Source organism: Nothoprocta perdicaria, unplaced genomic scaffold (assembly GCF_003342845.1).
Source record: "Nothoprocta perdicaria isolate Ctin4 unplaced genomic scaffold, notPer1 scaffold_90, whole genome shotgun sequence".
Lineage (NCBI taxonomy): Eukaryota > Metazoa > Chordata > Aves > Tinamiformes > Tinamidae > Nothoprocta > Nothoprocta perdicaria.
This window is the reverse complement of record NW_020456199.1, coordinates 2,111,038-2,127,418: the sequence shown is the minus strand read 5'-3', so window position 1 is coordinate 2,127,418 and position 16,381 is coordinate 2,111,038. Positions and strand designations below refer to the sequence as shown.

At 36.1% G+C, this 16,381-nt stretch overlaps 1 protein-coding gene across 1 annotated transcript in view; it reads left to right on the top strand.

Moving 5' to 3' along the window:
* The window catches only part of MPDZ (multiple PDZ domain crumbs cell polarity complex component), an 82,568-nt gene extending 68,035 nt beyond the window's left edge, over positions 1-14,533 (top strand). The window contains exons 36-48 of the mRNA XM_026052730.1: positions 473-650; positions 2,970-3,115; positions 3,476-3,559; positions 3,669-3,862; positions 4,185-4,332; positions 7,359-7,445; positions 8,858-8,954; positions 9,627-9,670; positions 10,701-10,823; positions 11,607-11,711; positions 11,961-12,073; positions 13,101-13,224; positions 14,056-14,533. Coding sequence (XP_025908515.1) covers positions 473-650; positions 2,970-3,115; positions 3,476-3,559; positions 3,669-3,862; positions 4,185-4,332; positions 7,359-7,445; positions 8,858-8,954; positions 9,627-9,670; positions 10,701-10,823; positions 11,607-11,711; positions 11,961-12,073; positions 13,101-13,224; positions 14,056-14,202 — 1,590 coding nt within the window. The 3' untranslated portion in view covers positions 14,203-14,533. The remainder of the gene's footprint in view (positions 1-472; positions 651-2,969; positions 3,116-3,475; positions 3,560-3,668; positions 3,863-4,184; positions 4,333-7,358; positions 7,446-8,857; positions 8,955-9,626; positions 9,671-10,700; positions 10,824-11,606; positions 11,712-11,960; positions 12,074-13,100; positions 13,225-14,055) is intronic.
* The last annotated feature ends 1,848 nt before the right edge of the window (positions 14,534-16,381 follow it).

The following is a 16,381-nucleotide window of genomic DNA, read 5'->3' as shown; positions in this document are numbered from 1 at the left end:
CAGCATCATCTCTCCCTCCTGTGGTTCAGAAAATATTTTCGATTTTTTTCTTCCACCTTTCTGTTTAATTGAGCTGTTGGATGGTATAATAACTTGTTGTTTAAGTTGATAGATGTTTTTGCATTGATTACAGTGAGATCAGAATTGGAGTCCACCCTTTCATTATTTTTTTTACTATTTTTACTATTTTTACTATTTACTGTAAAAACAGATAATATTTTGTGTAGAGAAGCTCTCCAAACACTTCTGCACTCATGTGACATGTTTGGTGGAAGCCAGTGGATTGGCATTAGCCAGACCTGCCTCTCCACTATTAACTCTATTATGATTTTTCATCCTTGTTCATTGCTCAGAACTATTGTGGGACTGTAATCCTAGCTCCACTTTCCAGAAAAGTTGTTCTACCTGATTTTTGTTTTACAACTGAGCAGTGCAGTTACATTCTTTACCATCCATTCTCCTTATCATTCAGTTCATCAGTCTCCTGAAGACATCCAAAGCCACCGTGAAGCTGACAATCAACTCAGCAGAGCTGGATAGTGTAAGTGCAGCCCCAGTCCCTGCTGGCTCTGCCCTAGCAGAGAGGAGGAATATCCAGCAGCCCCCAAGTGCCCCTGCCTCGGGCTCACCAGAACCAGAGGCCATCAGAAGTAAGTTCTCTGCATGTGTGTCCACCTTCATATGAGGGTTGTAAGATAGAAATGAAAACACCTCTTAAAATTGTTTACTTCCTGCGCAGATGTCTTCTGCAATATAGATCAATCTAAATACAATAATGGATCTCCACTTGTAAGTTTAATGTAGTAAGTAAGCTAAACCTCTAGTAAGTTAAACCTCTAGAATTTCCTCCTCCATCCCAAAGTCAATGCGGTGAGTGCCCATGCCATCATTGTCCAGGATAAATTGGGAATAATTTCCTTTAAAGTGGTGAGAAAAGTCATGTCAGTCTTCTTAGAGCAAGAGAATGAGTGGGACTGTGTTGAAATGTTTATCATGRTTATTGGTAAAGCAACACAGCACTAATAAACTAACCTTAAATGATTAATGAGTGTATCACAGTAATAATATACATGTTATAATAATACACCACTATTACTACTTACTAGTGATCTATTATGAATTATTATTAATAACATTGATACACAATTATATTACTATAAGAAAGTCTCACAAATTGTCTGAGAGCTACTAAGTTACAATTCTGTTATATTTCTCTCTTCCCTTAAAAGCTGTCTCTTCTTACCTCAGTTTGCCTCATCAGGTCTCACTAATTTCTTATTTCTTATTGATCTCATTTCTGTTTCTATACCTAAATTTCATGCTACCAACACCAAAATCTAGCAGTTTTGGGCCAAACATATTATTACTGATGCAGCTAACTAGGTAAGGACCACTTTGTATCTGAAGGCTCCCTTCCAAATCTTTGGTTCATGCTGGTTGTGTTTCATTTATGCTATATGTCTTTTGGACAGAGTTACCTTACTTTAGACTTGATTCCCCAAAGCATAAGCAGTTTCTCACCTTACACAAAGGGACTTTTCTTACTGGAACTACAGATCTATCAGTAATCCACAGATTTACCCTTGGATTATTTTCATCATGCTTCTGGTTTCCATCAGAGGCCTTAGCTAGGTTTGAGATTTACTGTTCCAGAAGGATCTAATATTCACACTACATCTTAAGTATTTCTTAAGAGTAGTATAAAGGTGCATTTATACTTCAGAATAAACATTTCTATATATGCTGTAGAATGACTGATTTCTCAGTTCCAGTGGAATTTCTTTTAATCAGCACTCTTGTTTTAAATGCTTTAAATGTTTTAGTTGTTTGATTTTACCTTTTGGAAGAGCCTCGGCTAGGTGTTCCTTTTAAAATCAGTCAGGACATCAGTGGCAGACATGATCTTAAAATTCCAGGTGTTTTGGTTGCTGATTTATTGTTTTAACACACATAAGTTCACATAAGTTCAAATCCTTTTAAAATTGCTAGCCTGCCCTTCCTTTCCCTCTTTCTTTTCTTTTTTTCCTTTTTTTTTTTTTTTTTTCCAACTGCCTCAAAAAACAAGCCAAAGATCCATTTGTGGCATAGCAGATACACTAACCTTGTTTATGATCACATGTAACTTATTGTATAAAAATGTATGTTATGTTGCAAAGTCAGGAGGAACTTTTCAAGGTAACATACGTTTGCTTGATTAGAATATATATTTGGATTGTGGGACTTCTTCCTTCCAAAAGTTGTACATGTCAAAAGTGTGTTAAAGGTGGACAAGCATACTGATGTAAGTAAATAAGCTTGAGGATCACTAGATCTAGTAATATATGTACATGCTTTGGCTTGTCTGCAGATTGTTGAAAGTGAGAAATGTCACTGTATTTGCATCACACATCTTTCTCTAAGCGCATCATACTAATCTGAATCAGAGCTAGAGTATTTGTTTAGGTGCACATTAACTTTACACCTGCACTTTATGTAAGTGCAGGCTGACATCCTTGTATACATTTGTTTGAAGTATAACATGTGCTCTGTTTATCAGTAATCTGTGTTTCAGCTTTGCTGGAATATATATTTAAATTTATGGGTTTTTTTGTCTTTTTATCTTATATTTTAAAATCACTCTTAATACATTATGTGTGCTCAACAGCACATTTGACTGGCCAAATTATGAGATTTAAGCATTACAAATATAGGGCGTTGTATGTGGTGCAGTTAATGTCCCCAGCAAACTCAAAACTGTGAACATGGTACCTGATGGCACCAAGACTGGGCAGCTGTGACTGAAAGTTCAGGACTGTGCTTGCCTCATAGTAAGGGAGTGAATAACTGCTTCAATACATGAGTGTTTTGCAATGAGAARGTGCTCTGTAGGTCAAATACTGCTCTTGAGTTGCCAGTGGACTCTATTTTAAAGTAACYTTTATGATATCAGGACTTCGTACTGTAACAAGGGTGTTTAATTCTTGTTTTAGACACAAGCAGATCTTCAACTCCAGCCACATTAGCTTCTGACCCAGCTACCTGTCCCATTATCCCTGGATGTGAAACAACCATTGATATTTCCAAAGGACGAACTGGTCTTGGTCTGAGCATTGTTGGAGGAGCAGACACATTACTGGTTGGTTGGAAAAAAAAACTGTGTRCCTCAAGTGAAATGGCATAATGTCGTTAAAATATCTGATGGAAAAGATTTTGTCTTTGTATGGTTTTGTGACATTTATGGAAAGATACCAAAGAAAAACAGGCAGGATAATGTCAAACAAAATGTCAAACAAACAAACCAAAAAAATGTAATAAAAAGTTAGAAGTGACCTTAAATAGTTTGATAATTTGTTCATYGGTCATTTGACTTGGTTTGCCACTTTTTGGTTAATTTGGTAGTTGTACAATTTACAATAAAGCAGGGGCATGATATTCTTGCWGTGCACAAAGCGGATATTCTTGCATCACATAGTGTGTTTTTGTTATTTATTTACAGGGAGCAATCATTATCCATGAAGTATATGAAGAAGGAGCGGCATCTAAAGATGGGAGATTGTGGGCTGGGGATCAGATATTAGAGGTCTGTTGTMTTTTTTTGACTGCTGTGTATTGCCAGTAACTAATTACACCTCTTYCATTTGTGCATTGGAAAGCCTTGCATAATTTATCAGCGTATGCTTACCTTGTAGGTGAATGGAATTGACCTCAGGAATGCCACACATGATGAAGCGATAAATGTCCTCAGACAGACACCACAAAAAGTTCGTCTAACTGTATACAGAGATGAGGCCCAGTACAAGGAGGAAGACATGTATGATGTACTTAATATAGAGCTGCAAAAGAAGCCTGGTAAAGGCCTTGGACTGAGTATAGTTGGGAAAAGGTATGAATGTGCACATAGGGTGAGTGTCTGGGATTTGGTGGGCATGCTTGTACTGTCCATTGTGATGCAGTGATAATATCCATTGGGCTCTGAGGCAATGCTTCTGCCTCAGCGTCATTTGTTTGCTCAAGATAGCTGGCCTTTCCTGCAGGAACTATCCAAACAGTGCACAACAAAAATGAGAGGACATTGTGTTCTCAGTTGCAAGCAGGAGCTTGAAGAAGTCAAAGAATGAAAATAGTCTTTCAGTACTGCTGTAATGCAGAAAACCATTTTCTTCTTCTTGTTTTTTTTTTTTTTTTTTTTTTTTTTTCTTTTCCAGAAATGATACAGGGGTGTTTGTGTCAGACATTGTCAAAGGAGGGATAGCRGATACTGATGGGAGATTGATGCAAGGAGATCAGATATTGACAGTGAATGGAGAAGACGTTAGAAATGCTAACCAGGAGGCTGTTGCAGCTTTGCTAAAGGTATCAGTGAAACTGGAAGTAGATAAAAGTGTAAAGCTGGGATCCAGATTTTCTGGAAGTTTAAGTTTTATTCAATGTGTTCCTGCTGTTAATGAGATGATAGTAGGAATGAGCTTTCTTTCCAAATTTAAGGTTATTGCTTCCAAACTGAAGGTTAAAGCATTTAAACTTTAGTATATTTCCTGATGAAACTGGCACCATAGTAATAGTAATGGCACCGTAGGGCTATAGAAGATTTTTACCWACCTCAATCTAAAATCTAGCTCTGTAAATCTCCAGCAAACTTTTAAMTGTTTAAATGTCTCATATCTTTAGAAAAATACTTGGAATTGGCTTAAATGATCAAGAACTTCAGATTTTTTRTCCCACTCAGCAAGTGATATTTTCACAGTTATTAGCGTGCATGTAATTTTTGTGTGTGTATGTCTCATTAACTTACATCCACTAAATTCAGTGATACCTTTTCCRGTTAACTAGTCATTTAGTGTCAGAATTCACTTTTCCAGAAGCATAACTGAAGTAACCTCAGATCTGCAGCGTTCAGGAACCAGAATTTATGTTCACAAGGAATTCTGAGTTTCTGGTCTCGTCCCCTTACTTGCAAAAATGAATGAAGTTAGAAATACAGAATTTCCTGTGGTCTGGCAGGAAGTCCAGCTGGTCAGCCAGCTTCTCTGTTTTCCAACCAAGGCCTTGAGACATTCCTTCTGTATGTTAGGATTTCATCAAGTTAGCATTTTCTAATGGAAAATTGTACTACTGGAAAAATTTTAACAGACATTACTCACAATTGACTCTTGGATGCATAGAGGAGATCATGYGTCTTTGAACTCATATTAAAAGGTAGATTTTTCCAGGTCTTGAACAGTTCCTGTATGATTTTGATTTTTTAAAACACTTTTCCTGTATTTTTAGCATGCATCCATGAGTGAGAAGGCCAGARCGGGATGTGCGTTTGGGTAGTGAACTCATTAATATGCTTTTCTGGGGCAATAGTATTTTCCATTCTTATCTGATATGTTAATTATACATCAAAGGATGTGTTTCTTTATATTCTGTGTTTTTACATCTTTCCTTAATGAAATTTCTATTCTATTTGGAAAGCTTCCTTCTTTTTTATCATTTTGTGAGGGTTTTGGAGTATCTAAATGAATGCTTTTAGCTACCATTTATCATTTGCCTTTCAAAGGTTTAAATACTTCATCTTACTTGGTGCTTGTAATTTATTATCCTAGTTGTGAGGGGAAAAAAAAAAAGACCTCTAATATAGGCCTTTAATACTTTAGTATATTGTTGTTAAAGGTTCTGTTTAGTTCATGCAGTATAAATGGAATAAAGTATGATCTCTCAYATGTAGGCTGTCACCATTTTTAATTCAGGAATCTGTTCTGTTTTCACCTGCAAGAGTAAGATCTAGGAGAGCTTTGTCCTGAATTGTTTGAAATATATTGTGTTAGAAATATGAAATAATTACTGTTGGAAAGTTATCTGGGATCTTTTGATCATCCAAATATATTTTATTTGTAATCAGTCCACCTGAATGTGCTCACAGGCTTAAAACTCTTCCTGTTCTTGATATTACTATTATTATTAACATCACTGCAGTGTGAAAAGCTGATGATTCTTTTCCCTCATTTGGCTTGATGATTTGTCAAATGTGAGATTTCATGAAGGGAAGTCTTAATAAAACTTAATGTGAATTGATATATTCACAAGGTTAGTTGAAAAGTATTACCTCACAGTTTCATGCATAATAAATTTTAAATCTCATTTGTGGGTTTGCATTTTCTGTGAGGATTTGGTAATTGTAGATACATACACTGCTTCATAAACTTTCCATTTTGGACAAGAACGGTCCATAGCAAAAAATGCTTTTGTGAGAGCCCTGATTATGTCAGTCACAGAATATAGAAGAATCTCTGATTTGTGTCACTTCTAAGAGCATAATAACTATTTATGCTAGTTGTACGATATGGAAAATTTATTTGAGTGGTTATATCCTATTGTTTTTGATAGATTCTTATGGTGAATTTTCTGACAAAAACATGAAGTACTTGATATAATACAGCATGATATGTAAATACGGACTGTAATATTAATTTATTTGGCTGAAAGGATAAAGGAGTCTGTATTAATAATTTCCCTGTGGAATGAAGACAGAAAAGCTAAATAATAAAATATTTAAATTTCTGTATTTGAATACCCTGCGGATAGATATTCTTGTCTTGGCACTTTTAMCTCTGAGTTATTTCAGAAGTCCAGATTTTTAAAAGTTTGTGATAATTTTATATCTGTCTGCTTCCAAAATCAACCTGATTTCTTGATTTCTAAATATCATGATTCCATGGTGAATTTTCTTCTGAAGTATGCATCCATATGTTGTGTATCCATGTAGATACTTATAACTATGCCTTAAATTCAAATCTCCAAGGAGTAGTGGAAGGATCTCCCAATATTCCGCCTTACCTAAATTCCTATTGGGAAACAGGTGTAGAAAGGACATTTAAGTCACAAATGAACTTTTGGAAAATCTACTCAGAATCTGRTAGTTTCAACAGCAGGAATAAGATGGCTCACTGCTAATTTAAATAACATGTTCCTGCTACATAAACAGAAATAATCTTTGATAATTTGAGATTTTGTACTGTTTTAAGTGATTACTTTGAAAATACTCCACTTCCATTGATCTTTAAAAAATAATATCTTGAAAATATATTTGGAAATCAATACTTCTCCAATTTATTTGAAAAGCAACAGAATTAAGTTCCTACATAATTCTCATGACTGCACTGTAATATTGGTTAATGCAGAAGATTTCCTCCTCTTTGTTGACCATTTTGCCATACCTAGCTGGTAGGGCTGTGATCCTGCCATGAATTCAGGGCTCATTGTAGAGATGTTAGTCCTGTATTTTTTCCCTTTATTTTTCTTCTTCTGTCATTTAATGAGTTAATTAAGTATTGAAATATGTTTTAATGGGATTCTTCTTCTTAGAAAAGACACATTATAAATTACTGTTTCTTTAGTGTTCATTAGGTACAGTGAGACTAGAGGTTGGAAGAATAAAAGCTGGTCCGTTCCATTCTGAGAGGAGAACATCCCAGAGCAGCCAGGTTTGTAACTGTAAAACTGTTTAGTTTGGAAGAATTCWAATGTGGTTAAATAATGAAAGCAAAATAGAAAGAACTGGTTTTGTGATGACAATGAATTTCCACATACCGGATCCAAGATGAATTAAYGTAGGAGCTTTTATGTACTTCACAGCTTTCTGGTAGCCATTTTATGTGCTCATTTTCACATATTGTATCTCTTAAAGAAACAATCCAAGCCAAAAAAAATTTCCAGAAGTAACTTTGCTGTGTTGCCTAAATATGTTTTTAAGGCTGCATCCTGGGAAGCAGACAGAGCTCTGATTCTCATGGATATGTGGAGAATTTGGAGTAGGCTTTAAGCCTCTTGGTTACTTTAGAAGTGCTTCTGCTGTAAGAGAATAGTGTTTCTGGAAACCCCATGAACTTGTTTTCATATTCTCACTATAAGCATTGTGACAAAAAGCAGCAAACTTGCACCCTTCTGCAGTATCAGGCTTATGCAGTAAGCTAGAAGTAAGCTGGTCTTGCTGTCAGTAGGCAGTTGGTATTCTAAACTTCCCGTCAGTTTCTGCATGTGACCACGTCCTTGATGCCATAGCAGCTCACATTGTGGATCTCAGATAAAGCAAGTTTGAGGGTTTTTGGTAGGAACTGTGTTTCTGAAGAACTCACTGCTCATCTTAGAACAGTTCTAGTTTTATATTGGGTGTGCAGATCATAGAGGAGTGAAGATAATTAAACTTTTCCTTCTGAAGTTTTAAGTTAAACAGGCTAAGGCTGAGTAAGGGCTGAAACATTGCATTCCCTTCAAAAAGGGTAATGCCCAGCAAGATGAAAGTAGTCAGGCTTTGTGGAATCTTAATCTCCTTTGTTGATGAATGTTTTGAAGTGATGAATGTTTTGAAGAGTCTATGTCACCATCAGTGAATTCGGCACAGCATGAGCTCCTTTGTTTCTTTAAATCAATGCATGAGTGTAGCAAAAGTCCTTCTGGGGTCTGTGTACATGTATCTGAGTGGAAGTCTAGTAGTTCCTGGATGGAGTGCCTGGGTGAATGCAGGAGTACACATGAAAACGCATAAATGTTTTATTTGTCTATCGTCCACTTCGATAACTGTGGCCAATGTCTGTACCTGAAGATCCTTACAAAGTAATGGATAGTGCACAATTAAGGTCAAAACCCAGCCATCATCAGCAGAAGTTAAAGCCAGTGCAGGGATTTAAGCCATCCAACCTCTSTTGGTCTAATCACATTTTTTAAACTCAGAGCCATATCAAATGCTCTAAAAATATGTGGAGATTTAGTGTATCAGCTTTAACTGGGAACAGTTAAGCAGAAGTAAAATAACTGAATATGGGAGATTATGCTTTTACTTTCTAGCAAATTGAGAGTCTGAGGCTGCTGTCTAATCCCAGTGYAATACTGTATTTAGGTCAGTGAAGGAAGTGGCAGCCTCTCATCATTCAGTTTCCCGGTTTCTGGTTCCAGTGCGCCTGAGGTCTTTGAAAGTGGTCTCAAGAAGAATACAAGTAAGGCTCCTCTGTTTCTTTTGCTATTTATTACCTGTAAATTGGTAGCTGATRCCCTTTGCTTTGTCTCATTGTCGTTGTGCAAAATGGGCCTGAAAGTGATTAAAATGTTGGGGGGGTAGTTATTTTGTAGTACATATTATTTACCTTTAAATAGCCTTTTACAAAAGAACTAGCAGGTTCTCTTAGGAGCAGTTTAGATGGTGAGAATGCAAACTGAACCACAATTTTATAATTAATCTATATCACGCATGAAAATCAATGGTCAGTTGTTGATACAGTATAGTTATTAAGCCTGATAACTACATTGTAATAAATATGGGATAGTTTTCTTGTGCTAAACAAGAAAACAAAATAACTTTAAAACAAAGTTATTAGCATCCTAAATATTGCTTGAAGTAGTTTTTCTATTTGATTTGAGCATTCWTGGCAGTATTTTTCCAGGAGTTATTTAAAATGTTAGAATGAATAAATGACCTTTGTTATCCTTCCTAGAAGTATTTCAATTCTGTTATTGTAATGACGGCCACTTACAAAACCTGTTTAAAACATATGCATATGTCTATAATAAACTAGCAAAAAGATAGGCTCATGATCATGAGTTTGGATGACTTCAGTGGAAAAGCATCTTTAAAATATTAGTTTAACAGCTATTCGGAATTTATTTTACAGCAACTTCTGAAATACAGGGATTAAGAACAGTTGAAATAAAAAAGGTAAGCCAAAATATGAAATGGTATGTATCATGAACATATTCTATACGAATGGTCAGTAGCTATGTTTACRTAAAAGTAGAAATTTGGACTTTTTTGACTTTTTCAAGTCAAAAATGTGTGACTCCCAGTGTCTATGTTCTTGTGTAAAATAAATCACTATTTTGAAAGTGAAGGGAAAGAGGTAAGGGTCATTTGTTTTACTGTTTAGATTGAAAACAGAGTCAGTTTTAGTGAAGCCTGAAAGTTGTAAGCCCATTTTTTCAATTTTATATTTTTCTGATTGCATAACATTTAGGTWCTTATACAAGAGCTGGGTTTTCTCCTCACTATTGTTGCAAAAAGAAGATGTTTGTATTAGAGGAGGATTTTAATTCTCAGCAGATTTTAAACAATGAAATTCAAATTACTTATTCATCTTCAGAAATAGATGGTCTAAGCCAGAGACTATTTCTGACTGTCCAAAATATATTAATTTGTTTGACTTTATTTGTCAGCCTGCTTCTCAGATTACATAGCTTGTATTTAGATAGCCTCTTCTCAAAGTAGACTCTACAAACGCCTCTTTATGATAGTGACTTTGGATCCTAGCTTAGTGAGGTAATGTACTGTGGTGAAATAATGGTTATTTTTGTCCTTCAACAGTGAGACACTAGGGGGAGCATAAAGATTGCTTCTAGTTTTCAGRTAATTCTTAGCAGGAGATGATATAATCCCATCTGTCTGGTTGTTTTTGCCTATATCCTCTATACTTTACAGATATAAGTCTGGCTTTTGTAAGCATCCAGTATTGTAAGCCATGCAAGAGTGCTAGCAAGTTTTCACCTGCAGATGATAGGAAAAAATATACATATATTTTGCTTTTTGTGCTTTCCCCATAGGAGACAAAAGCTGTAATTGAAAATGTAGCTTGAGAAAAGAGCATTCTGATTTCTTTTTTATTTTTGAGTTGAGTCTACAAATTCTGCTCATATAATTTTCTTTCCAGAAAGATCTAATTCGTTTTCATTACTTAACTCTCATTACTTAACAGGGCCCTGCAGATTCACTAGGTGTAAGCATTGCTGGAGGGGTAGGAAGTCCTCTTGGAGATGTCCCTATTTTTATCGCCATGATGCATCCAAACGGAGTTGCAGCTCAGACTCAGAAACTCAGAGTAAGTTAATTGTTAAACACTTGGTAAAGATTGGATTGGAAAGGCACTAGATTACCAAAATATGGTATAGCTGTGAGTGCCTCTGGATTTAACCACAATCGTTGCTGTTTAGATTGAGAGTAACTCAATTCACAAGATTGAGAGTAACTCAATTGACAATGTACCAAAGGGTAATTTGTAAAAGGTAATGCTAATGCATGAGAAAGAGGTACTAAACCAGTCTTGTGTCACAGAGCTAGTAGAGAACTCGGTGTAGGGAGTTTGGATCAGAACAATGTTCTGCAAATCAGATCTGATGCTTAGTTGTACCTCTTGGGAGATGAAGGGGTTATTTCAAGATTGAGTTTGAACACATAATCTGTGGTATGAATTAACTACATCAGCCTGTCCATATTCAAGATACACAAAATAATAGAAGTTCATTTACTATGTACTCTGTGTTCCTCAAATATTAGCATCAATTATTTAAAGAGTCATTATTTTCTTACACTGGAAAGAATAAAGTGCACTGGACTAATATAACTTTGAAGTTGTGACATTGTTTCCTACTTCTGTATCAGCTCATATCCTGGCTCACTTTATACCTTGCAGAGAAAATGTGCTATATAGAGATGGTAGTTTCCTTTGTTATATCATGCATTGTTGAAAGAAAAAAAAAAAAAAAAACAGTTAAATCCAGATAATCAGATCTGGTGTTGCTGGAAAAAAATGAGAGGTAAATCTATGCATATTTACTTTTTATTGATAACTACATATCCTACCTTTTCTTCTGCACTTTTGCAGGTTGGGGACAGGATTGTCAGTATCTGTGGAACATCTACTGAGGGCATGACTCACTCCCAAGCTGTTAGTCTCTTGAAGAGTGCTTCGGGCACTGTTGAGCTGCAGGTAAAAGATAATTCAGTGATGTTGGCAGTATTCTTTGTGAAAAGGCTGYGTTGCAAGGAAACTGGGAGAGACAGTGGGAACCCAGCGCATACTTCTTTTCCTTGGAATTTTAGCAAATTGCCTTTTTCTATGTAAGAAATGTGGCAAGCTATGATAACTAATTTTCTGAAAGCCATTTTGTTAGCTAATACAATGAGTTGTTTAAGAGTCAGTATTATCATTTTATTGGCATACCAACTCTGTTCCTAGGTTGTAGCTGGAGGAGATGTGAGTGTCATAACTGGTCAGCAGCAGGATCTACCTACATCCAATCTGTCATTTACAGGGCTAACTTCGACCAGCATTTTTCAGGATGATTTAGGGTGAGTCAATATATTATATACAACCCTTGTTGCTTCTTATTTTAAGTGGTACACCTTCTRAAAAGCTTGCAAATTCTAAAAAATATGAATGGTTTAACATAATTATGGCAGACACACTTTGTATACGTGATACCTACAGGTCATATACCYGTTTTTTCCTGATAAAATTCACTGTGCTACCTTTTCCCCCTCTGTAGAGTTACAATGTGATTTGATTTCTTCACTGTAAGCAGACCCTGTCCTTGTGCTGTTCATAACTGAGATTAGGTGATTCACCCAAAATGTCCAGGATGTCACATGTTGTGCTTCCTAGCACATTCCTAGCTTCCATGCTGTGCTTCCTAGCACCAGACCATCAGAAACCTGTAATTCCTAATTAGTATGATCCATAATACTGCAGGATAGAGCTCTAGCTATTGCTGAGCAAATTTTGCTTCAAACACTGTAAATAATCTGAGGCATTTTTCTTTTAGGAACAGGGAAAGAGAGAATGGAGTTCTTTATGCACACAAACATAAGAAGTTAATGTGGACAACTAACATATAGACCATGCCTATATATACAAATATACAGTCATATTTCAGAGAAGGAAGGGAGCACTTAAAACTTGCAAACAACTACGATAGCTACTTTTAGGCTTTTSTTAGCAACTGTTACAGGTTTTTTAAAGTTATATTTTATTATAGGTTGTGCCTTTTGTCCTTTGAGGTTTGGGATACTGGTGTTGCAACTGTTTGTGGCTAGTAAGAACTRCTAAAGGAACATGCCAAAGAAACTGTGTTTTGGGCTGTGTGGAAAAGGCATGCAAGGAGTGTGTGAAGTAGCTAGCTAAATGAGAGTGTTATACAGAATTATTGTTTTACATGAATTAAAATGTCCAGCACAATGTGATTAATGTATTTATAGTTACAGTAGAAAGCAAAATGCATTACTTAGCTTGAAATGAAAGATGTTTTGTGTTGAACATTTTACATACTGAAAACYTAAAATAAGAGAATGTAGAAATACCAATTGTTCTTTTTTTCAGACCTCCTCAGTATAAGACTATCACTCTGGATCGAGGACCAGATGGCCTGGGCTTTAGTATTGTGGGGGGATATGGCAGTCCCCATGGAGATTTGCCTATTTATGTGAAGACAGTATTTGCAAAGGTAAATGATTGAGTATAAATTTGTTCAATCAAGATATTTTTTAATTAATCTTCAGTATGGCCAAAGCATGGCCTGAGTCTGAAGCCAGGGCGCTGTTAACAATTTCTAATTGCTTTCCTTTGCTAATGCATGTACTACTCAAAACATGTTCGTACCATTTGAAGGCTGTACGTGTAGAAAGACTCATAACTTCTATATCGTGTATGGCAGGTTCTGTTTCAGCTGTCAGAAACTGGACCTATGCATATGCTTTGAAAATTCAGCACCCAGCTTATTCTGGGGTTGTATGGTCTTCAGGAAGTAGATGGGGCCATTTTATTTGTTTTAATTAAGAGTCTGAAATGTAGATTAATACAAAATAGGAGAACTTGGTCCTGAGTTTTGGAGAAGTTCAGGTCCTGCTTTGGATTGAATAGCTTGAACTGCTTAGGAGACAGTCCTGAGTCAGCAAAAAAGAGAATCAAATGCTCCAGACTTTCATTTAAGTCAAAGTATAGGCTTGGGTTTGATTACCAAATTTCTAACATCCATTGAGGAATGCTTTGTCGGGGTTCGAAAAATCTTACTTTTAGCACTCTTGATCTTGAAAGTTTTATACTAGTTAGTTCTGGAGAGTTGAGGAGTGTGAAAGTTCAGTAGATACAACTTCTAGATGAGATTCAACTTAGAGAAGGCGAGGCGTACTGCAACTCATAGACTGTCTTGCTGTGCGTTGCTGTGTGTGGTAAATAAGACAGAACCACTGAAAATAGAAAGACTTAAGGGCACTGAGTCTTATTTATTATGACAATAAGATGCGCAAGTCTGCAATTATGTGTTGTATCATTGCAGGGTGCAGCAGCAGAAGACGGACGCCTGAAGAGGGGGGATCAAATAATTGCTGTGAATGGGCAGAGTTTAGAAGGGGTGACCCATGAGGAAGCAGTTGCTATTTTAAAAAGGACAAAAGGAACAGTCACTCTGACTGTTTTGTCGTGAACCAACTGCCCGGAGGAGTAGGGTCAACAAGATCTTACTATTTACATTCCGCATAGCAAAGAGAATGGAAATGTTTATATAGCCTTTTTGTTCTTCCAGCTTCACAGGACCATGTTACTTCAACAAAGAAAAATAACATTTAATCATATTTTTGTATATGGTAGAAGTATTTGTCTTACTGTCAAAGCACTGGGATGGAATTATGTCACGTGTATGGTAAAGACGTGGGTATTTTTTTCTAGTAGTATTATGATGATCACTTGTGACCCACCAACCGAAAAAGCTGTATGATTTTTTGTTATASAGAGACTGGAATATTTTTCTTGGAGGTTTGAATATTTGAAATATATAGTGAAAATGYTGGATGAAATAAAGTCTTCAAATCTGCAAGGAAGTGGCAAGGACAAGAACAAAAGAAAGTGCAAGGTTATTGGGGAAAAAATTATTGACAAAATATGTAGGTTTTAGAGGAGAGGGAAAGCAGGTAATGTGGAGGCAGATGATTCAATAATTTAGGTGATTTTCATTATTTCACAATGCCCAAATAGAAGGAGCTGGGAGGAAGACTTGGATTTTCTTGTGGTTTTGTTTTCTTTTGTATTTTTTTTTTTTAAGTTTTGTAAGTCATGGTATATCCAAAAAGAAGAAACTATGTGGTTTTTTTTTTTTTTTTTTTTAAGAAGCAGTGGGATTAAACTAGGGGAGAGGAAGTTTTTCAGAGGAAAAGAAATTGTACTCAGGTTTGAAAAATCTGTTTGCCCGTAGAATCTTTCCCTGGTGAATGAGGGTGCCCACCAACTGCAGTATTAGATGGATTTTCTTTTATCGTAGTAGCATTTTCTAGCTTATGTGAGTCTGCAAGTAACCTTCCCAGTGTGAAATGTGTACAAGTGAAGGCTATTCCAACATGCAAGATACATTGAGTATCAGTGCTGAAGTATCCAGGAGCTGCTTGAAGCAGAACCATAACAAACAAGATCAAGGCAGATTTACTTTGCACTCTGAGCCTTGCAGGTAATCACTGAACTAAGGTGGAAGAAATCGGTGTTGAGGTTTAAGTAGCAGCAAAGCTAGAGCCCTACCTGGATGAGGAGGGAGATAGGCAGAGAGCTGGAGACTTTCACAGCAGAGGGATGGTGAGCAAGAGACAGCAGATCTTCCTTCCTCTTCTGATGACCTGATGACCATCAGGCTGAGCAGGAGGGTCAAGCGCCACCTACCTTACTTGGAGATTATCAGGCACAAATGTTTATCCTAGTAAATAAGATGCATTTGTGGAATTTTTCTTCAGGATCGWTATGGTTCTCAGCTTCCTGAGGCTTCCCATATCTCCTTGTTAAAACATTTTCTTACTCACTGAACTCTCCTGTTTTGCCAAGAAGCTATTCAGCTTTTAGGAATCTGGCAGATAATGCACACTTTGGACACAGTTTGCCTTCCTACAGAAACATTTCATTAAAACTGTTGAGGGAGAAAGGCAGATTGCTAATTAGCATGTTRTATATGTCTTTTTAACATCAAGACCCCTGTGTTGATAAGCAGGAGCACTGTAGTAAGAAGGTCAATGCATCAACTGTCACTTAAGATAAATTGCTGAATTCAAATRGTTTTGGCCAGTATTAGATGAATATGAAAAAGACAGGAAACTAGCATTCGTTTTAGTCGCAGATAAAAACAGTATTAGGCATGTCTGTGAAAGAGTATTAGCTAAGTGATAACTAGATCTAAATGTATTAACTAAAAATCTTCTGTCTCATTAATTGTTCTAGAAGCTACAGTGTGATAGGCTAAGAGGAGAGAAAACAGATGATACCATTACTAGAGGCTGCTGGTGATGAACTGGTCTTCTCTACTTATTCCTGGTTTAGAGTGAAAAATGCTTACATTAGAGTGTGTAAAGTCACTTTAAATAGTATCTATATTTGTAACAGAAGTAGTGTACAGTTATTTTATTACTGCTGTAATGTCTAAATGGAGAATCTAAATGAATAAATATGAAACTGTCAGTGATAAAAAGTTAAAGGTATGTTTTTGGCTGCTTCACATTGATACACTAACATTGCTCATTCTGTTGTGAAAGATCAATTCACTGTTTCTTCAATTAATAACAGCAAGTTAATGGCATTACTCTTATGTGTGGAACTTAAAGACATTTATTGAAGATTATTTATTTGGATTT